Genomic DNA, 23,545 nt, shown 5'->3' on the forward strand with positions numbered 1-23,545 from the left:
CCTAAATCTAGCTCATTTACTGCCAAATTCTGTTTTGAGAGATTTGTGGTGCTTGGCACACTCTTGATGGTTTACCCGCTGTTAATTACACATAATAGGGGACAATAAAGGTGCATCTGTACTGAAATCTCAAATGCTTTTAGCTTCAACCAACCATTCACCAGGAGTCCCAGATTCTTCCTCGACCGTGAGGACTCATCCGCTCTTGAACCATGTGGTTGATGAATGTTAATAATCCGAAGGTCAAATTCACTCAAGAAGCCCTTTACATGTTTGCATTCAGAGGTCCATGTTAATATTCTGAATATTTTACAATGGCTCTTTCTTCCTTTGGGTGTAAACAAAACAGCGCATGAAAACAGCCGCTTTGAAAGGGGCAGCAGCCCTCCTAGGACTTGATCTTGAACCAGATTTTTTTCCTCTTCAGATGAGTAACTGGGTTATGTAGCTAGACCATGCTAATTACGCAGAGCCCAAATTCAAATGTTTTGGCCTGAATTTTTCGCATGGTCTATAAACGGTTTTAAATCATTTACTTAACCAAGTTCTCACTTTATTTGTGTGTGTATTTAAAGCAAAGATTCAGATCCTTGTACAAAATGAAGAGCATTGGTGACTCGGGGGTCTGTGGTTACGTCAGATAAGCTCTATTTCCACAAAAACATATGGGGAACTCCTCCTCTGTGAATATCTGAGATCTGTTTTGAAACTTCACGAGGGACCAGAGCTTGTCCTTGCACCAAAAATAGAAGTGCGAGCTAGTTTCTTCTGCTCCTCATGAATAGTGATGAGGCAGTCAGCGGCTGCTCAATGAACAGCTAGGAATCCGCACAGCTATACTTAACAACGAGGGGTCTGCTTGACACAGGAAGTCAGTGACATCACTGCTGTGGTCCACTGCAATTGGCACAAGGGCTTAGAATATGACTGAACTTTGTGAACATGGACAATCAAAGCAGGAGGTGAATGCCCCTTCACCGCAAGACTAAGCTGCCAAGCCTTGTGGCAGGAAGATGGGAAAATGGCCCCATAAACCTTAAGATTCAAAGTCTAATTGTCCCTCCTCCCTTTGCGCTTGCTGTTTCCTTTGCTGGGACACATTCCCCTGGCCCAAAGGCGGGTAGTGCCCCTCTCCGTCCAGCTTTTCAGAGGAGCCAGCTGGCCCCGCTGTGGGAACTCCCCATTCTCCACTTGATTTTGTCTCCTCAGCACTTACAACTTCCTAGCAGGTGTTTGAATGAGTTATTTATAAGATGTCTCTGCCAATGCACTATAAGCTTCCTAAAGGGCATTTTCTTCTCTTCTGTCCCCTGTATAGCCGTGAAACTTGGGACAGTATGTGACTGAAGTAGGTGCTCAATTAATATTTGTTGAAGGTTGTTGAATGAATAATGCTTGGACACAATGGGAGCTGAGTCACACCTTCAGAAGCCTGTACTTTACAGCCAATAACATCCTCCTCAATCTAAAAAGGTTATTAGATCTCAAGCAAGTTGCTTCTTTATCTTAATCTGTGCTGCCATATTCTAGGATCTATTGTTACATGAAGGTTGATTTCCCTAAGCTATAACAAATGGTCATTAGAATAGCAGCAAACCTTTTTTTAAAAAAAGCTAATTAAAGAAACTTCATTTGTAATCTGAAAAAAGATCTGAATGTTTTTACGGTGGAAGCAAAATTGCCTGTTTTATATGATATGGGATTGTGCTAAATATATTAGCTAGTTATTATTGAAATATAATCATCTGCCATCCATTTGCCATCTGGCTGTCTGATTAAAGTGACAGAGGGCTGAAGCTGGTTCCTGGTGGATGGTATTTCTGGGCTCAGCCAATAAATTATGTGCAATTGCTACAACTTCATAAAGTCAATATTTTCTTAAGCTTTGGGAAAAAAAAAAAAACCTAATGACAATGTTTGCATAGCAAATCCCTTCCTCCCAAAAATTTGATATGGAGCGTTCCATAAGTATAAAGTAACTGTAAAGATATCAGGATATATCTCATTGTAATAGCTGGGTGAGCATTTTCACTGTTGCTGAAGCTGAAGCTCCAATACTTTAGCAACCCGATGTGAAGAGCCAACTCATTGGAAAAGATCCTGATGCTGGGAAAGATTGAGGGCAGGAGGAGAAGGGGGCAGCAGAGGATAAGACGGTTACATTGCATCACCAGCTCAATGGACATGAGTTTGAGCAAACTTCAGGAGATAGTGAAGGACATGGGAGCCTAGCGTGCTGCAGTTTATGGGGTTGCAAAGAGTCAGACATGACTTAGTGACTGAACAACAACAAATAAACATACAAACATGAAAAAACTAAACTAACTTGAACTCTCAATCTGAAACCTTCACTGCTCACAAGTAGCTTTCTTATTAATATTGGTCTCCGGACACTAACTACGTGTTACTTAGTGCCTTAAGGCAAGCCAGTCTCACCTTTGAGAAGGCTGGTATGCTTGAAAAACATTTTTCTTGCCTCGTCCTAGAAAAGGAAAACCCTTTCTATCTGTGCACGGTGGGTGACCTCTCCCTTCTCTTTCCTCTACCAGGTGACTTGCTTGGGCGACATGGATGAAGGTCCAGAGGCATGCGAACCAGCAATGGCAGGTGGCAGCATGTGGGGGCAGGGGTTCCCCCAGAGTGGGGTCCAGGTTGTCTGTGTTTGTCGTGCAGTTGCACTTGCCTGGCTCTGGGACAGCCGGCGTCACTGAAATCTGTAGATCCTTCCTTAAGGAGTGTGAATGGACGGTAAATGTGCATTCACCTAGATCACAGGATGATACAGCTAGGAACTGATTCCAACAGTTGTTTTCAGATGAGAGAAGCAGGGCACAAAACCAGCCAGTGGCAGCATCTAGAACTTAGGTCTGTGATTCTATGTCCCAGGCTTCTCAGTCCTCACCTTCTGAGAGAAAGAAGTGGTGAAGACAGGGGACAGCGATTCTGCAGGCTTCTCTGTGCCAATGGACCTGACCTTCCTAGACTTCCAGGGCCACAAATGGAGCGTGGTTGGCCCTAACCTGACCAGGCAGGGGACAAGGTCTTTTGTTGCTTGACCTGTTAACCTGCCAACCTTAGGTTAAATTGACCCTTCAAGAATAAAACATTGTTTTTTTTGATTTATCAACCAATGTATTATTTCCATTTAATTCATAAACATGTGTTTCAATAACTATTGTCCGAGAAAAATCAGATAGGCTGTGATACATCTACATAAAATATAAATAAGTTCTGGATACAGGCACTTGGCCTAGAATGATTGATTGTTTGTTTCTTTTTCCCCCAAGATGAGCCACGATGAAATATATTCTGGTCCTCTGGTTCAATCATTTATTATTGAACGTTTCTTTTTTAATTTTTTTAATTGGGTGATAATTGCTTTAGTTGTGTTGGTTTCTGCTGTGTGCTCTGGTTCAATCATTTATTATTGAATGTTTCTTTTTTAATTTTTTTAATTGGGTGATAATTGCTTTAGTTGTGTTGGTTTCTGCTGTGTGACTACAAAAATCAGTCATAATTTTATATATATATATATATATATATATATATCCCCTCCCTCATTGCTTTTACTTCTAAATTAATCCCATAAAAATCCACCTATGTGAGGAGCTTGGAAATTCTCCTCCTTTTCAATCACTTTCATCCTTTGGGAGAAAACTACCTTAAATATCTTAAGTGGGAGTAATTACTAGTTTTAATGTTCCTAATTTCATGTTGGCAACTGTCACCTGCTAATATCATTACTGATTCCTGTTCTTATCAACAGGTGGTCTTTCCTTCGTGGTAACTGCCCCTATTAACAAAGAAGGAAAAAGATGTTCTCTGACGTCTTACCTGGAATTCATGAGGGAGAGAACACAGAGGAGAAGCCAACACCACATCACGCTAACGGAACAAATGTTGCACTTGTCAGGAAATGCAGACCTCCCCCTAGGGACCTGGGCTTTGGGCAAGGTCGATGGTCTAGGAGATGATGAGGGAAGCGGCCAGAAGCTATCTGGGAGGACACACAGCTGCAAGCACCAGGCTAGGGCACAGATCAGTGAGGTGGACTGGGCTGGAGACAGGGACGGGCCCCTGGGTTGAGCAGATCACACCCACTCTAAAGGGGCATCAAAGGCAGGTGCAGACAGCCGTGGTCATTGAGGCTGTGTCAAGTGTGGTCAGAGCACTTCCAAGAGAAGCCAGAAAGCCATAGTTTTGTGTGAAATGTCTTGATTTTTAAATGTCATCAACAATTTCATATTTGTAAGACTGCATTATAACTCACTGTATTAGATAATTATTATAAACCAAATGACTCTGGCTTGTTCTCCAGATGTTTTGTCAGATCTGCTCAGCACAAGTGCACACGTGTCTGGCAGCCTTCCCTGTGACCACTAGCCAGCAAGGACGGGCTTGCACAAAAGCTTGGGCCCAAGACACTTCATACAGCTTTTCATAATCTTCTCATGCAAGTTTGATCTAGTGTGATGGGATTAGACAGATGAAGGAGACATTTTATAGGCCATTTGAATCTCTGAGCTCTACTCTGAGCTCCAGATTGGTGCTACCAGCTTTACTGGAAGCTTAAAAAGCATCCTCAGTTCAACATGATCCATGCAAGTCCTTTCATTCTGATCACTATCCCCTTCCTTTGCCCTACATTAAAAAGGTCCATACACCAAATCTATCATCCTAATCTCGGCATATGGCACCAATGTTTATCTAACTGCTCACACCAAAGATTCCAGAGTCATCCTTGAGTCTTTCATTATCTGTTACTAACAATTCATATTGTTTTAAAACAAAGCATAGGCAAACAAAGGTGTCTGTGAGAAATGTAATCCATGGGCCAATGGTAGTCAACCTCTGTCTTAGGTCTTCAGGATACTGCTATGGACACGTCTCTTTGTGAATGATAAAAAAGTACTGCTTTGATATGGAAGGGTAAGGGAGGAAGTTAAAACCAACTGTGGTGGGGTAGGGTCTGGGAAGAGATCTTATATCCCATTGTTTTTATCTTCTACATTAGTCACCCTAGAATGACAATATCAGAGTCACCATCGGGGCCCTGAAGTTTTTCTTTTCCTTTTTTCATTTTGGTTGTTCCTGGCAGGATCTTAGTTTCTTCATCAGGGATCAAACCCAGGCCCCAGGCAGTGAAAGTGCTGACTCCTAACCACCAGACTGTCAGAGAATTCCCCTGACATTCTTCTTACCTGGTTCCTAGACACTGATTATCCTCCTGTTACTTTTGGTTTAAATTTTTATTATAGACAGTGCAAATATTGGAGTGGCTTGTACAGTTAAGAACATGCTCTTATTCAGTTACGCCTAGTTGTTCATCTATTCAACAGCTATGAGTGGAACAATTACAGTGCTGGTTTCTCCTAACTCAGTGATGAGACAGGTTGTGGCCTCTGAGGCCAGACTAAACAGACATTTGCAGCAGAAGTTGGTGGGTGCTCTGCTGGAGGGGGTGCTGAAGAAGCCATGGGAGGGGAGGGCAAAGAGAGTTTTTATTGAGCAGCCCATCAATTTGAACCCATTTCCTTTTGTGGATTCCTTCTCACCTGGCTAATGCTAGGAAGGCTTGACCTCAAGGTGGCATATTTGGTGGACGCAAAACCAAAGCTTCTTATTGATACTTATAATGTGTCTCCTTATTCTCAGGTTAATGGGAAATATTCTATTGGTTGAGTCTAGCCAATAAGATGACTACCTACAGTGTGCCTAACAGCGCATTACTTGGTATCTACTCCAACTAGGCATTACATGGATATTTAGTTTCCTAGAATGAAAACTATATGTCAGATAGAAAATGGATTATCAAGACTGTCATTAAGCAAAAAGAAATCATCAAAACGAGTTGGAAGCTGCTCTTTTAAACATGATATTTAGGATACTAGGTCTTTTTCTTACCTCATGAGCATTTCAGCTAAACTCTTTGCATCTGGGGAAAGAAAGCTAATATTAGTACAAGATAAACAACTCACTAACATTCACTTAAGCTTTACTGACAAATATTCTACAGAATCAGATAACAATAGCCATTTAAAAATATAATTGTATATTGACATCACTACTAATAACTGAAACTTTTATGGATTCCTTATTTCTTCTAAATGAGGCACATATAAATAGCCACAAAAATTCTAAGATATGTGATAAAGGCAATGGCACCCCACTCCAGTACTCTCGCCTGGAAAAACCCATGGATGGAGGAGCCTGGTGGGCTGCAGTCCCTGGGGTTGCTAAGAGTCAGGCACGACTGAGCGACTTCACACTACTCATCTGTCACTTTTCAAAAACTAACTTTATTTCCAGAAGTCAGAAAATGAACATCTTAAAATTCATTATATAGTACAAATTCCATTCTTTTTGTTATTAAAATGAAAAGGCTTATGATCTCTTAAACAAGTCATTATTCGAGAGCTATGCATCTGTTTGGTTGATCAAAGAATTATATACACTGCATATCACTATGTCTGGAAACCTAGATGTTTATTTCAAACTCAGAAATAAAACTTTTAAAAATTTCTTTCCACTGAGGACACTGTTTACCAACACCTGGTTACCGTTAGGTAAAGGCGACCAGGACACCAAAAGAGTGTCTAACAGGCTTTTAATGGGGAAGCGCTCCTGGGCGGGGTTCCTGGACCCAAAGGAGGCAGGTTGAGGAAGTCCGCGCCCAGACGGTGTTGGAGGTGGCTTATACACGCTCATTGCGAGGGATGGTCAGGTTAATGGACGGGGGTTTGGATAGGTTGCCAGGCCGAGGCGGCGAGGGCTGATAGGTCCTTCTACGTGGCTGGGGTGGGGCGGCTTTAACTGGCGAAGTGTGCTGTCATTGGTCCCCAGGATCTGGGAGGCTCCTTCCGTTAGGGATTTTCCCCGCCGGCGGGAGGGAGAGGAGGGGCGGCCCATCATGGCCCCCGGGGTCCGGCCTTACAGTTACCACTCCTGATAAAAGAAATCCTGCCTAAAAATGATGTAAATTTTTTAAAAAAACTTTTTGGATGGCTTCATTTGGAAATTCTAATTTCCCTTAAAATATAATTTGTTCCTTTTACACATTTTTGTCCTGGCAAAAAAATGAATGCTTCCTTTTTAAGAACACAAGGGTCTTCATATTTTTCTTTCAATTTTCTTTAAAAAGCTTTGATGTTAAATGTTCAATGAATGGAACTTTCTGGGAATGGATTCAGCTGACTCTGAGTGTGAGTGAAGCAATGCATTTGTTGGAGCTTTTTGGTGTTTGGGGGCTGACCCTTGAATGCAGTCGCTTTTGTGTCAGGGAGCAGGATGCTGTAACTGGGAGGTGTGGACGGACAGTCGCAGGAATAGCCATACACAGGCAGTCATCCTGTGCACCAAAGAACTGCTCTTCAAGTCAGCGATGCCAGGTCCCACCTACAAGGAAGCCCCGGGCTTGTGCACAGATGGGTTCAGTCTGGGAAGTGAAACAGCTCCCTTCACCCCATCCATATGCCAAAGCAAAGAAGGCAAAGCAGCGCTGAATTTCCCATCTTGTGGCTTTACATTTATCTGCAAAGACAAGATAAGCTTCTTCTCTTCCTGAATGATTTAACACTTGCAAAGTAAATATACATATACACATATATAAGGTGCCAGAAGCTTGGGATTAATTAGCTCGATGGAACAACCAAGCACTGGCTAGTTCAATGCTCTAAAAAGAGGCTGGAATTCCAAAGAGTAAAATGCTGCACGTCAGCTCACAATGTGAAGGGAACTCAGACTCAAACGTCTTCAGGATGGATCTGCAGTCCTTGTTCTGACACCATCATTATTCTTTTTCTATTCCTGAAGCGAATCACCACAGCTTTCTCTCCTGTGATTTTTTTTCCCCTATCAATGTGCCAAGGAAAGACAGCTTCCAACCAGTGGGGATAGAAGTCCCTCTGGTACTGACAAGCTCCAAAGCAAAATTTCTGTGTCTACAATTAATAGGCAGCTTCATCCACAGGCTTTGGTACCCAAAGCCTCTTTGGTCTACCCTTCCCTACGCTCATCACCTTACAGTGGATCCCTTTCTCTGTCTATCTTGACTACTATTTCCTCCTTCTGACTCATCTGAAACTGTGAACAACATTATATTCATGGAAACTCACTTCTTCTCTGAGCACCCCTTGAGGAAGCTGAGAGCTGGTGGAGTATGAAGCTGGTGGAGAGTCTGGATAACACAGCTGGCATCAGGGACCAGGCATGAATGTCTCCTGGGGGGTGGGACCAAGTGGACCAGGGTCACGTCCTAGGAACCCGGATTACTTAGGACTGCCAGTCCACGTCCCCTTTATACCCATCTGCCTGGGAATTTCTGAGCCCTCCTTCAGAAATCAGGAAACTGGGATCCAGACACATTCAGTCATTTGCTGCAGCTGAGCAGGAAATCATAACTAGTGTCTGTTAATACAAACTCTTTTAAAATCATTATCCTCAAAGCTTTATATACTGGAGTGGGTAGCCATTCCCTTCTCCAGGGGATCTTTCTGACCCAGGGATTGAACCCGGGTCTCCTGCATGGCAGGTGGATTCTTTACCATCTGAGCCCCCAGGGAAGCCCTTTATCCATAGAGGGGAACACATGTCATATCCTTAGGGTCACACAGAGGAGTGCATTCCTCATGACAGCTGAGCAAGGGACACACCCTGGAGGGCACTCTCAGGTTGGGTCAGTTGGAGAGGAAGTAAGACTGATATCACCTTAAAGAGAGCACACACTAACAGGGAGAATGCTCCAGGGCACAGAAGGAGCCAGTGGTGGAGCTCAGAAGGAGCTCAGAAACAGCAATTTGGGTGCAGGCTGAGATGCCTGGCTTCAAACATATCGAGTCCTTTAATGTATTAAAGTAAATTGTATGTGGAGGGGTGCTGATTTGGAAGCCAGTTGGGAAAGATGTCAAGGATATTATGGGTTCTGGGTCTTCTGTTCATGCAGGGGGTGGGGAGAAGAAAAGGAAGAACTCTAGACGCTCTCCTCTTTAGGGGCAAGAAGGGGATGTGGGACAAATTAAGAGAATATTTTAAAAATCATGGAGTCGTGGTATCTTAAGAGCATCACAGACTTTTCAAATCCTCCTCTAACAAATGTCTGAATCCCTTCCACAGTGCCCTGGACAGATGCTACAATGAGCTGGGGCCAACAGCAGCCCCAGGGAAGACAATACCTTTGCTGACCTGACGGTGCCGACATCTCCTCCATCACTGACCTGGCTTCCATGTCTATTGAGGGCTCCCCACTCAACACATCAGTCTCCCTAGGACTTTGGCTTTTTTCTCTCTCCCCAGCTCAATTCTCATTTCCTCATCAGCATCTCCCTCTTTGGTCTGCCCAGCTCCAGACTCTCAGCCCTCTAAGCAGTTTGCCCACAGCAGAAAGGGCAGAAGTGGCTCTGAGTCACACCCCTCACTTGGTCACATCTGTACTCTGAAATTCTCAAAGAAGACTCCTTGTCAATAGGACCCCTCAGCTCAGGGTACCAGCCTCCCATGCTGGACCTAGTTGTCTTTCTAGCTCGGTTCCCCCTTACTTTGAACCGCCAACCCTTTCTGAGTTTTCTGTTCTTGCATTCTCTGCCGAGAGCACCCACGATTTTGTTCTTCCAAGCCCTTGCCCTACCCTCCCCCCAGACATGACTTGCTCTATACACCCTCCCGACCCAGCAGGTGACAGTGGCGTTCTGGTTCCCTGGGCTTCTGAGGACCTTTGCACCTGTCTAGCATCTCCGCACCTGTTCAGCTCAGTCTTGGCACTTTGCATCATGACTTCCTGGTTTCACGCTGTCTGTCTAATGGCCCTTTTGTCTTTATCTCCAGCCTCTGGTATAGTAAAGCGACACAGTCTTTTCCTGAGGATACAATTCCTTGTGAAAAACACCTTCCTATTCTTGTGTTGAAATCCCTTGATGTAATTTCTCCTTGGCTATAAGAAAGGCACCTTCTGGAACCACTGAGAAGCCATTTGAATATTTCCAGGTAGCTGGCATGTCCAAGTTAGCTTGGCTTCAGTGTTCTCTTTTTTGGGCTGAATTCTCTAATTTTCTCAATCACTCCTCAGATGGAAGAATTTCTAGGCAATTTTCCACTTGAGACTCTCTTCTGTGGAAGACCTGTGATTTCTGGTTGTCCTTTATTAAATGAGGCTGAGCCCAGAAACTGGTAATTTTTTTTGCTAGTCTCTTACCCACTGTTGGGAACACAATGCTCATTATATGTTATGTAAATGAATTTTCACAACTTATATTGGATACTTTCCAATTATCCCTATTAAATTTTATCTTCTTGGTTTTAGCCTTTCATCCTTTACTACATTAGCTCCCACCTGGATTTATGCCATCTCAGAAATCAGCTTAGCTCAGCCCAGTGCTGTAACCTGGTCCTCTCTTCTCTATCAACCGTGTCAAAGTGCAAATAGGATTTGTCCAGGCTGTGGCTGATCCCTATCATGTCCTCTGATGCTCACAAACTATCCTATAACCTAAACTAATTTACTTAATCTACAGTTTCTAGAACTTACTGTTTTTCGAAAATGGGTATGGAGTATACTTCCTAATACCTCTAATCGGATTGTTCAAAGATGATGTGCAAAGGTCCTTGGGATTATGTCTGAAAACATTTTGTTCAGAATCTTAAAAAAACTTTTGGGAGGGTTTTGCAATACTTTGGCCACCTGATGCAAAGAGCTGACTCATTGGAAAAGACCCTGAAGATGGGAAAGATTGAGGACAGGAGGAGAAGACAGCGACAGAGGATGCAATGGTTAGAAATGGCATCACCGACTCAATAGACATGAGTTTGAGCAGATTCTGGGAGAGAGTGGAGGACAGGAAGCCTGACGTGCTGCAGTCTATGGGGTCGCAAAGAGTCAGACACGACTGAGTGACTGGACAACAACAATGGAGGGGAACCACACAACACCTTTGCTAATCTTTCCAGTGAGAGAAAACGTCCCTCTTGGGGATTATCACTGCATCAGCTGGTGCCCACAGTCTGGTTCTCATCATCTGGGGTCCTGTGTAATAGTTTGTTGTAAGCCTGGCTTGCCTGATCTACTAGCAAAGAGTTAGGAAGATGACTTTAGGCAGTATCCTCTCCAGTCCTCCCAAAATCACTAGCACATAGGAGGTTTTGAAAGAGTAAATCAATTTAAGTAGTCAGGGGCTGTGATGATTTTCTCAAACAACCCGAGTTATCCTTTTTCCTTTTCCTTCCTTCCATCCCACCCTCCCTTCCTTTCTCAAAATCCCCCTCATCCTTCCTTCTTTTTCTATAATTCTTTTTTCACATTTTCTGGTCTGAATAGCACTTCTCTTGGTTCACACCAAAGTAAAACAGATGCTGAGTCCGTCTTCTTCTACCTGCCATCTGTTAAGATGAGAACATCATCTCAAGCCTTCTTTTTCTTCTTTCCCAACACAGCTCCACGCTCTTTTGTGTTGTCTGCCACTTTTTTCCCCCACAAATTTCAGCTCAGTCTGAGATTTAGACTTTTTGACACCTTTCTAAAGCCCTGGCTGTTTCTCTATACCCGTCATTGGCTCTGTGCTCTTCCCCTCATCTTTCAGTCTAGGAGATGATGGAGACACATTACCAGGCTTTCCTAGTGATGCTCAATGATGGGGAAAAAAAAATGTTTCAAAAAATTACATGTGGTAACACTCTGGATGTGCAAAGAGGGCTGGAAGATGATAGCTGAAAGGAGAATTTGGGGATCTTAAGGTAAGTGACCCCCTGCCTTTAGGAGAGCATTTTCATTTGAGGGGTTGGGGGAGCAGTGAGACAGGATTCAGAGGAGCTTGTGAGACATGATGTAGTTGACTGTCAAAGAGTCTTCCAAGAATTCAGAGGGGAAAAGAAGTGGAGAGAAGGGCAGTAGGTTAAGGACAGGCGAGCAAAAAGGAATCCTTTTTCTTAAAATATAGGGGGGCCTGGGTAGTAATGAATATAGAGATAAGAAATGAACAAACCAAATATCTTTCATGGGGAAAAATAAAATGATAAAGTCATTATTGATTCTGTGTTAATACACTGATTCTGTGTTTAATTCCATGTTTCTTTGACGTATCTTTTTAAGCTAGCTTAATAAGGATTCGACAGACTATTTCTCTCCTGAATGTTCCAAAACTGAAGAAGTATCATGGAGAAAGGATTGGGTAGAAAAAAGTGATCTCAGCTCTCCTGCTAGTCCCTACCTAACTGATGCGTGGTTTTCAAGTTCCCTTCGGTTTTCATGTCAGCAAAATAGAGCACAACAGTGTCAAGATGTCAAGTTTATTCACACCTATTTGCACAGCTATTAAGAGACTAAAGCAGGACAGTATAAAGACTTACGGAAAAAGGAAGAAGAAAGCATGGAAAATGCTAGCACTCTGTCAATTAATCGTGATTCAGTCAGTTTTCGGGAAGAGGCATCCCAGCTGGGTAAAAGCATCACAGGGTGGTTCCTCCGTTCCCTCTTCTTTGTGAACCACCCCTCCCGAGGGGTCTGCACTTGGGTTAGGCGTTCTTATCAACGAGGCAGCACAGGCCTCCAGCGCTGCAGCTGTGCTAGTCCTGAGCACATGCTCTAAAGTTTATTTTATTTTTTAAGGACTTTTTTTTTGATGTGGACCATTTTTAAAGACTTTATTGAATTTGTTATTAATAAAATATTGCTTCTTTTTTTATGTTTTGGTTTCTTGGCCACAAGACATGTGGGGTCTTAGTTCCCTGATCAGGAATGGAACCTGCCTCCCCTGCATTGAAAGTCAAAGTCTTTAAGCACAGGACCGCCAGGGAAGTCCCTTATGTTTCTTTTAAAAAGAGGACTCTCATTCATAGGCACATCTTCACACTTCCATCTCCAAGGTCCTAGTTAAGTGAATGGAATTTGCTTTGCTTCATACCTCTCCAGGGCAATCACATGCACACGCCTCCCAAACACAAAACCAACTTGATAGCAGCAGATTTCCCCCCGCTTTGCGAGCCTGCTAAACTGCTTTAGTTGTGTCCAAATCTGTGCAACCCTATGGACAGTAATCCACCAGGCTCCTCTGTCCATGGGATTCTCCAGGCAAGAATACTGGGGTGGGTTGCCCTGCCCTCCTCCGGGGGATCTTCCCAACCCAGAGGCGGAACCACATCACTTAATATCTCCTCCATTGGCAGGCGTGTTCTTTACCTAGTGGGTGCCACCTGGGAAGCCCCTTCGCCTGCTTTACCACTTCTCAAAAGCTCTTACTTGCAAGCTCCCTCACAACAACCCCTGCTTTTCTGTGGAATTGAAAGGGAGCTCATAAAGCAGCTATTTTTCCAAGGGCTCTAAAACCTCCATTTACATTTTTATAGGCTCGCAAAAAGGACCCCCAATCATCTAGTTAAATGAAAGCTGATTCCAAAGCCATGACAAAATACATAACCCAGAAAAGACGACCATATATTCTTGCCATCTCAGAAAACTGGATTATAAAAACGGACACAATAGAACCCACAGGCAGGGCAAAGCCCTGGGTTGAGACCACCTGGCTCTCTCCTGCTCCTGCCTGCACCCTGCCCACCCCCGTGCCCCCATCCCTCGCTCTGTGGCTGCCATTGGCCTGGCTCTGTTACCTTCCCTCTATTGCTGTGCTTTCCCATGGTAAGATAAGGAAACCCTTTTTAAAAATTTAGTTCTGCCATAACACACTTGAAGCTTTGAAAGGATGACTTTTAAGAAATGAAGGTCGAAAGGCCAAAAAGAAAGAAAACAAAAAGGAACGAAGAAGGAAGAAAATGCAAAGCTGAGAACTACAGTTTCAGACTTCTGATCCCATCTCAGCCCCAACTGGGACATTTATTAGTTCGGCAGTGGCGTCTCTGGGGGGCCCACCCACCACTCTATTTGCATGCATACGACTCAATGCATCGTGGCCACCTTTATACACGTCTACCTTGAGTCCAAGTGTCTTTGAGCTCCCAGATGCACATCTTTCTTCCTTTAGATTATCAGAGTTCAAGCTAAGTGTTGGTTTTACAGAGGAGAGATTTAGCTCAGATATTTGCAGAGCAGATAAATGGAATATTAGAACAGTCATGGCCCACCCCTTCAGCCGTGCCTGTGGATGACCAAAGGCCACATTCTCTTTAGGAATGGTCTTCCGGAACTAATCGGCTTTAAACTATTAATCCATTTGAAACCATGTTTCAAACAATAAATATGCTTCTGTTCAAGGGAAGAAGGTCAGATTTTACGTCATCCACTGATTTTTATCTTTAGCTTATTTGAAACGTTGGAAGCAGCTTTTTGGCTTGGCACTGCCAGCTGACCCATGCTGGTTGGGTACTTTGCACCCTCTTGGGTAAACTCATACTAAGAGGGGAAGCTTTTAGTGACCCTGGCCTTGATTACTTGACATTGGAATCAAATTTTTATAATTTGGCACTGCTGGGATCATGGGCCCAGCCAGTGATTTATTCTATAACCTTGCACTTCAAAGGAGCTAGCAATAGGAAAAAATCAGGGCATCATTTAAAGCAAAATGTGGCTTCTGAACTTGTGGATAAGGTTATAGATTTTTAAAAAAAAGGTAGCACTTGAAGACAATTTAGACTTTAGGAGGTCGTTAGGCTCTAAAATTAGTAATTCACTCAGGAAGGAAGAATATAGGTTGGCTAAACTGCTTGAGTCCCATTTTCTTTCTTTCTTTTTTTAAAAAAATTTACATAAAGCACGTTATGGTGCGTTATCTAACTAGGCTGCTTGTCGATACAGTGAAACAAACCTACTTATAAACACTGAGTAGCATATAGCAATCAAACAAGGTCAATGGCATGGAGTTGATCTTACAGTGTTTGTTAGGAACGCCTGCAGTATTTTCCTATAATCCAAATTTTCCTATTTCCAGTTTTGATCCTGAAGAGTAGTTGCTCAGGAAATACTGACCTATTATTAGAAATGTCCTTATTTTACACAATAAAATATTGTATGAAGCCATTCAATCTGTAAATATATTTGAACTCATTCTAACCCAGGGACATGATCTGTGCCTTATATGGGTCAGGTAGTAACTGAGTGATTCTACTAATGGACTCTGTTTAATAGACGGGCACCTACTACCTTAAACTCTGTGGCTCTAGTTTCCTCCCACGAGTGAATGGGAAACATGTTGTATTATTAATTAACATACCAGTTCAAGGGCCCTTCAAACCTAAAAGACAGATCTTTGAGGGGCAGGGTCTGGCCTTTTGGGCTTCCCATGTGACTCAGTTGGTGAAGAATCTGACTGCAATGCAGGAGACCTGGGTTTCATCCCTGAGTCAAGAAAACACCCTGGGGGAGGGCATGGCAACCCAATCCAGTATTCTTGCCTGGAGAATCCCATGGACCAAGGAGCCTGGTGGGCTATAGTCCATGGGGTTGCAAAGAGTTGGACATGACTGAGCAACTAACACTTTCATTTTCTTTTCTGCCCTTTCACTGATTCTCCCAGTAGCCCTAGTCACTCACTCTGCCCTTTTATGGCACATTTTTCAATGGTATAGAAAGACGAGCATATCCCACGTAAGCCTTTGCTGACTGTCACTAGGGTATCAGCTTCCATTATCCTGGGACAGAATCTTAGTAACCTTTCTTTTCTCTCCAGGACCTGGCCAAATTCTTGTGATCAAATAGAAATGGTTAATAAGAAAATTTTACAGTTGGTTTTAAAAAATGTTGCATCTGGTCCATGGAAGATAATCAGCGAGAATGTGTTGAACTGAATATCTTAGTGTATCCAAAGTAAAACCTGCCATTTGGAAGGCTATGGAATGAGGTATCTGATCATTTTCCCTTCTTCCTGCCCTCTCCTCAAACTCTTGACTTGGAAGCTTTTATTAGGCAAGTAAAATGCAAGACTGCAGATACCTTTGTGCCCTGCCAGCTACTTCTCTGGGATTCTTTGCTCCTCAGCATCTCCCATGAATACATCTTTGCCACAGCACTTATTTTCTGCCCCTGCTGAAACCTTTGTGTTAGCTCTTTCTCTCTGCTCCGGCACAAAGAAAACAAACTCGTTTCCGGGGAATGAAAGGCTGGACTTGAGGATGTGATGAGGCGCTCTCTGTACTGAGACCAGTGACAAAACAGTGGTGTGGGACGGCGGAGGCACCAACAATAAAAATGCCAGCCCAGGATATTTTCTAGACAGAGTCCTTGCAAGGCAATAACGAAATTACAAGGGACTGTGAAGAACAAAAAGAAAGGACATCCCACCTGCCACCGGTCTGACTCAAATGCACCAGGAAGAATATGCAACAGCTTTAGCATCTTTTTCTTGCTCTTGGCAGAGAAGAGCGAGGCTGGGGTGTTCAAGTTGTTAAATAGAAGAGGAAAATCAGACAATAGCTGGGGAGGTGAAAGGAAGCAACGGGGGCCAGGGGGAAAAGAAAAGGTGAATTTAGCAGAGGCAGGGGGCAGATGCTGAGAGGGATTTAGTCTTTAACACATTTGTAGGTAAACCCTTGTGATCAAACAGGAATGATGGATGAGAAAGTGTTACTGTTGGTTTTTAAGAATGTTATATGGGCAATTTCTAGTCTTCTAAATGCAGCCAGTTCAATCTGTCTTGGTGCAACAAGAACAGACAGCCTTGGTACCTCAATGACAATGCCCCTAAGGCCAGGATATGGGTTTCTGTTTTTGGTTAAAAAAAAAAAGGGTGAGGGTGGTTTAAAAAGTCCTTTTGGAGGCTTTCCTGGTGGTCAGTGGTAAAGAATCCACCTGCTGATACAGGAGATACAAGTTTGATCCCTGGTCTGGGAAGATCCCACATGTTGCGGAGCAGCTAAGCCCGTGCACCACAGCTACTGAGCCTGTGCTCTAGAGCCTGGGAGCTGCAACTATTGAGCCTGTGTTCCACAACAAGAGAAGCCACTGCAATGAGAAGCCCTTGTACCACAACCAGAGAGTAGCCTCTACTCACCACAACTAGAAAAAAGCCCGTGCAACAATGAACACCCAGCACAGCCAAAAATAAATAACTAAAAACTTATTTTTTTAAAAAAAGTCCTTTTCGTATTTTAATGATGAACACTTGTGAACAGAATCCGATACAGCACACCTGATACTGAATTTCTCAATAGATTAGGCAATACAATGTTTTTGTGATGCTGTTCTCATAAATGGCACCCCCTTTCCTCCCCAGTTGCAATTAATTGCTTCCTGTTTTGTGCTTACTCTCAGGTGAGTGTGTGCTCCTCGGTTCTGTCTTGTCACAACAAAGATTTGGAGTGACCCACATTAAAGCCCTCGGCACGTCCCAGCTCTTGGGTCTTGGACAGACCATGTTATAGCTCTTAGACAAATCAGTGTTACAGCTCTATTTTATTTAGAAAATAGCAAGAGAATCCATCCTTGAGGCGTGAGGGCATGCTGACCCAAAGATGCGAAGAGAAGAGAGTGGGGGAGCATGGCAGTGTGCAGGAGAGAGAGAGAGACCGCGCTTTGGGTCCTCATTTTATATGTTTTCCCTCCCCCGGGCCTGCCCTATGTAAATTGGGCTAGCCAGGAGCACTGTTTGTTCTACCTGAGGTCCTCACTCAGGTCCTCGGACCTTCCTCTGACCTTCCTTGGTTCTATTTTCTGAGGCTTTTCCCTTCCTTGTCTTTTAGCCACCTCCATTTTGGACTCCTGTTTCCTATACTAACTACCTAACAGAGCTATATCAGGAGGATGCCCTGGCTACGAGAAGACAGGTGGAAATATCCCCTGTCCCACTGATCTAACTGGTCTATGGTTAATTATACAAGAGGTCAAGTCCAGATCTACCAGCAGCGCTTGGGGATATCCCCAGACATCTTAAGGACAGAGCTTTCAGGCTTGTGTTTCAAATGCAAATTTGAAGAACACAGGGGATGCTGCATTCCCCTCACTGCACTGACACTAAAGTGCAAACAGCCTGTATATGCATTCTACTGAAACTTGGATTTACTCAATATCCTGACAGGTAAATAGGAGGGACACAGAGAACTCTGTCCTGTCCAGGGCTTTGTATTTGAAAGAACTCATTGTCCTCACACCACAGAGCCAGAGCCAGTAGGGCTGTTGCAGAGGACCTGGAAATAGCTCCGGTGCACAGAATCTACAGAGCTGGACATTGTAATAATGGTGCTGCTGACAATGGCTCTCATTTGGCCCAAGTTATTATCATCTATTATTTTATTTTCTATTAGTTAAAACGAAACTCTTACACCAGAATTCTGCTCCAATTTCTAATTCAGGAAAGCGTGTGTTTTCTGCCTCACAATGCTTTCCCGGGACCATAAACCCTCAATTTCCTCTTCCCAGCAATAAAACAGTTCTCATTTCCAGAGTCCATCAGACAGGTCTTTTTAAAGGAGGCCGTAATTGGTGGCATTGCTGCAGAGACTAAAAATTAAAGTGTGGTTGTTGGCAAACCCACGGGAAAGTCATTCTCTTGGTCTGCCCTACTGACAAGTTAGGATTTAGGACACTTGAAAGAGGTTGGCTTTCACCCAGTTTCTGAGTAGTAACTTTTGTATGACTTGCCCGCGAGGCCCTGACACCCTGCTCAAGGAGTATCACGGGTCACAGAACCAGGCAGCCTGGGGATCTAGCCCAGGGAGGGAAAGGCATTCGTGGGGTGAGATCCCCCCAGCTAGCTGTTGGTCCCGCTGTTCGGGGGGACGGCCGAGCCTCAGCTCACCTCTCAGCCGCTTCAGCCTCTGCTCACGCCTCCTCCTCCGAACCACCAGCAGGAGCACAAACAGCATCAGGACCCCCACCAGGATACAGGAGATGGTCACCAGCATCTTGAGCCCCTCGTTGGTTGTCAGCCCTTCATCGCTTTGGACAACTGACTTAATGAGTGGGGGGATTGTACCTGAAAACAGGGTCATGATGTTAGGTGGCTGTTAATGACGACAGTATGGCGGAGTTTTTAGGGATGATGGGTTATAAGAACCGCGCGAGTGATCCGAGGGCGTCCACGGAGATGAAGATGGAAGGAACTCTTCATCTAGGTCCTTGCTAATTTCTTTACTCACTCACTTCCCTCCTATGCTTACTCTACAGAAATGGAACTAGAGCCTGCGAAAAGGACAAAGCCCATTTCTTCGGAAGGGCCTTCACTGGTGACGTGCTGGGTGTAGACACTTGGAAGCATAATATCCAGGCTGGGTGCTTTGAAAAGTCACATGCATTTACCTGGAGTTGAATGTCACCCAGCACACAATTGAGAGTGGCTGTTTGAAAAATTGCACATCAAAGAAGGAACAATGGGTTTGGCAAGTGGACAGAAGGCAGGCTTTGTGGAGACTGTACCAGATAGACCTGCTTAAAGGAGCTGAAAATCTCTTTTCTTTGGTTATTTCATTGCTTTTTATTATGGATGTAAGACCAAATCTACTTTTAAAAGTCTCGTTTCAGGACATTAGAGCAAAATCAACTTTTCAAAGAGAAGCCATCCAGGTCTCTAAAGCAAGGCTATTTATTGACCCTTATAATGCCCTGAAATTCAGATTATTTAGAATTACAAGGAAACACTTAAGCAGTCTGAACTCTGAGCTGCTTTAAGCTGCCTTCTGCTGAGGCTGAACAAAATGGGTCCAGAGATTCAAACACAGGCATCCCCTTTTATGGAGCTTGCATTTTGGCATCCACCACTTTGAAAAGATGCTCCAGTCTTCTGTATTTTCCATGGAAAACAAGGGCCAGGAAGTCAGTAATTTAGGAAAAATAATGCAAAAATAATATAATTTCCCTTTGAACAAAAAGTGTCTTTGTCCTGCATTTAGTGAGTAGAGCAGGGATACAGAACACCAGGCCCCTCTGCTGTCTGCTAAGGCCAATAATATCATTCTTCCAACTTATAAACTCCAGTGTTGGCTGGAGCCCCAGGTCTGCAAATGCTCAGAACTCAGGTAAGAGGCGCAAAAGGGGAGGCAGGTGAGGATGTGTCTGCAAAACCAAGATGACACAGGGCCAGTACAAACACCTGGCTGAGGGAATGGCAGAAGAAAGAGTCCAAAAAAAGAAAAGAAAAACCAAAAACCGGAAGAATCTGAAATCTGACTAGTACAGCCAGAAAGCTAATCATCAATGTTTGTTTTCTCCCAAATGAAAAAAAAATTCTTCAGGCAGAAGTGACACAAGAGATATTAAAGCTATATATCCACAAGCTTGGTTCAAAGAAATATGTAACCTTTTTCAAGGAAAATAGACATATGCATTTTTCTTTCTAGTGTAATAAAATCATCTCAGATTTCAGAACATTTTACATGTAGGACGTTTTTCCTGATTCTAATCTGAGATCTCGGATAAAGTGAGGCTATTTCTTTTAGAAAATAACCATTTAAAGTCTGCAGAGCACTTTGTAAGTAAGAATGACAGTTTCAAATGCTGCATGTGAGAGGTTGCTAATTAAATGATTAGCTGTAAGCCTATCAACAACGTGCACCTTGAAGCTGTGCATGCTGGACCACACAGATTACAGTGAGGCTGGGTGCCAGAGCGGGATGATCGAAAGGCAATTAGTGGACGTCCGTCATCTAAAGCAAGAAATATACTTTCGGCTCGAATGTGTACCCTGCTAGCAAAGGACTTTGGGGAGCCTTTAAACGCTAGGAAAATGTCTGGTCAGCATCAAAGCCCTTTAGTTTGTTAGATCAAAGAATGAAACAGAGTTGGAGGAGAAAGCAGGTCAGACGTGCTGCTCTATGGGCTGATGCTCTGTGATGGAACCTCTTGAAGTGCAGTCATTGCTGATTGAGGCCAGGAGATTAGAGTGATGTGGCCCAGGAGGAGCAGGGCTTCTGAGGAGAAGCCTCACTTCTGGGAGCTGGATCAGGGGCCTTGACGGTGGGGGCCCAGGCTGGTATCACCAGCCGCAGGACTCCCACATAGGCACCTTCTTGCCTTCACCCCACCCAGGCCTGCAATGCTGGGGGCAAGCCTGTGCTGTGGCTGAGGAGGAATTTGTGCAGGAAATTCCAGGGTGGGTTTACAGTGTGCCAGGGTGGGAGGAACAAGCCCAGGGCTGGTCAAGACTGACCAGGAGACAATGGCTAAGGGAGGAGCGGAGTCCACATCACTTTCAGAGCATCCTTTGGTCATGTCCCAGGCTCCTTGGGTTTATGGACTCTCTCTTCTTAGGACAGGATAACCAGTACTCCAAGAAAGTTCCTGCCTGGGCTATAATTAAGGCAAGATCCTGAATGCACACAAGCACAGGAGAGGACACCCCTTAGCCTTTCCAGTGAAGAATATAGTAGGGGCTGTTTGCTCAAGCACAGACTTTCTGGGTAAGTCACCCAGCACCGTGGTCTGGCCTGGTGGGTAGACGCTGGACAGGGGCTCTGAGGGAGCTGAGCCCACAGCTCCAAATTATCTAACCAGTGGAGACTGTTTTTACAAATAAGCACAGCACCTAATTCAGCCACTGCCTTTCCCAGAGTGGACCATTGCTGCAAAGCTGCAAAAATCAGCTCAACTTGCTTCTAGTTAGGACTCTCTGAAATTCCGTGACTGCAGAACCATCAACATCAGACCGTCTTTAGCTTCACTGGGCTTGACATTTGTTCAACATCAATAAATGGCTCACAATACTAGTTGTAGAAAAAAAAGGAGAAAAATCTCTCTTTCTTATTTTCGGTCAACTAATCATCATGAGACACCTTGCCTGGTTTTCAGAAACCCCTTGCCAATTGCATGTTTGTGTGTGTGTGAGCCTACGAATGTGTGCATGTAAGTGCATGTGTGTGCATGCCCACTACCACCCTATGACATTATTCTATCTCTATCTGTGCCTCTGTTTCTTCTCAGAGACTAACATAAGTGCCTTCACTTATGGAGAACTGCTTTTGAACATGCAATTTAAGGGCTAAATGAGAGAAAAAAGAAAGCTGTCATGTGGTTTGGGATGGGGTGGGCGGAGGGGAGGAAGACAACAAAAGCAGTGTTAGCTCACAGTCATGACCAAGCACCAACCACGTGCAGAGAGACCTTCAGCCCGAAGAGAAGTCACTCCTGCACCCTGACTGCCTGGTGAGGGTCCCCGGGCCTCAGTCCCTCCTTCCTGGAACTCAGCCATGGGCACATGGGTACCTGGTCTAGGGAGCCCTGCGGGGAGCACACTGGACAGCCCCCAAGCTTAAGGGGATCTGCGGGCACGGGTCACATTGCGCCGAGGATGGATGTCGAATGGGAGAGGGACAGCGAGTTTGTGCACGCGTCCGGAGATGCAAGCGGGAGGCCAGGGCCAGCTTACTGCCATCGTAGTTGAGCGTGGCGAAGTTGGTCTGCTTCTCTGCGCAGCCCGCGCTGTTGCACACCCTCATCTGTAGCTCATACCACGTGGCCTCCTGCAGGTCATACAGGATGTAGGACTTGGAGAGGGAGGTTCGCTGGGCCGTGGTCCAGACTGTGGTCCCGAAGGGTCTGTACTCGAGTGTGAAGGAGGTGATGGGGCAGCCACCGTCATTCCAGCCGATGAGGTTGAGCCGCACGCGTGTGGTATTGATGCTAGCGAAGAGCTCCTGCTCCTTCGAGAACTGGGGCTCTGCAGAAAAGGTACAGGGGCCAGGCCACAGGGTGTGTGAGTGAAGGTCACCAAGATCATCCTGCACTGCCCTTAGACAGCTTCCCCATAGGCAAGGGGCTCAGTCCAAGTCTGGGTCACAGGCTACTTGCTACCTGTCCACTCTTTACCAGGATCTTATGAACCAACAGGCTGTCCCAGCCAAGATAATCTAGGAATGAAAGGGAACATTGGGTGGGTAACGGTTATCTTTGTGAATCTTAGATTTCCCTGAAGAACAATTCTGTTCTCAGGTATGTGTTTCCTTGAGTGTTTTTTTGTTTGTTTGTTTGTTTTAATTGGTGGACAAAACTTAGGATGTCAGCCCAGGACACAGCCTCTCAGGTAGCTTTGAGGGATTCCTCCTCCTTGAGTAGTTTTGAAGGAACCACTGTGATGTGCTGGGCTTATGTGTCCATTCATGGACCTGACCCAAGAGAAGGCAGACTCGGATGTGGGAAGCACCCACAGCACCCTTGCTGTCCAAGCGCCTCGTACTGGAACCCAGGGACCCAACGGGTATATTTCTGCAGAAGTCAGCACTTCATCATGTGAGCCCTGGTGTGTGTTATCCAAAACTCAGCACTGCATCCAAATGACACCCTCGCCTGCTGATGTCTGGCATGCCTGTCATGTGGTCCATGCCACTGGATGAGAGTTAGCGGGAGGAAACCTGCAAAGACCCTCTCTTCACCTCCTCACCTACACTCACATGCAGCTCTGTCCCTCCCTCCCGCTGCTGTTTCCAGGCTGCATATTTCACCTCTGAACATCACTGCCCTGGGGTTTGCCTCCCTGAAGGTCCGCCTTTCAGAGGAAAAACCAACACACGCTGAAGGTTAACAGTCAACCCCAGTGACTTCTCACCTGGAAAGCAGAGTCTATGAGGCAATATGATGGTTATAAATAGGAGAGAGGAGGTGACAAGGGAGGAGGTCACCTTAGGAGAAGGTAAGAGGGCAAAGGTCACACTTCATGGCTACTCAGCCTGGGAACGGAGTAGCACTGTT

General features: G+C 44.7%; 1 protein-coding gene across 1 annotated transcript in view; it reads right to left on the minus strand.

The window, feature by feature from the left end:
• Positions 1-23,545, minus strand: part of DSCAM (DS cell adhesion molecule) — a 684,538-nt gene that overhangs the window by 35,608 nt on the left and 625,385 nt on the right. Inside the window, exons 26-28 of the mRNA XM_068969386.1 lie at positions 22,227-22,517; positions 18,666-18,842; positions 5,905-5,935 (exon numbers count right to left, since the gene is read on the minus strand). Of these exons, the coding sequence (XP_068825487.1) occupies positions 5,905-5,935; positions 18,666-18,842; positions 22,227-22,517 (499 nt within the window). The remainder of the gene's footprint in view (positions 1-5,904; positions 5,936-18,665; positions 18,843-22,226; positions 22,518-23,545) is intronic.

The sequence above is a fragment of the Capricornis sumatraensis genome, chromosome 1 (assembly GCF_032405125.1).
Source record: "Capricornis sumatraensis isolate serow.1 chromosome 1, serow.2, whole genome shotgun sequence".
In the NCBI taxonomy this organism is placed as follows: Eukaryota; Metazoa; Chordata; class Mammalia; order Artiodactyla; family Bovidae; genus Capricornis; species Capricornis sumatraensis.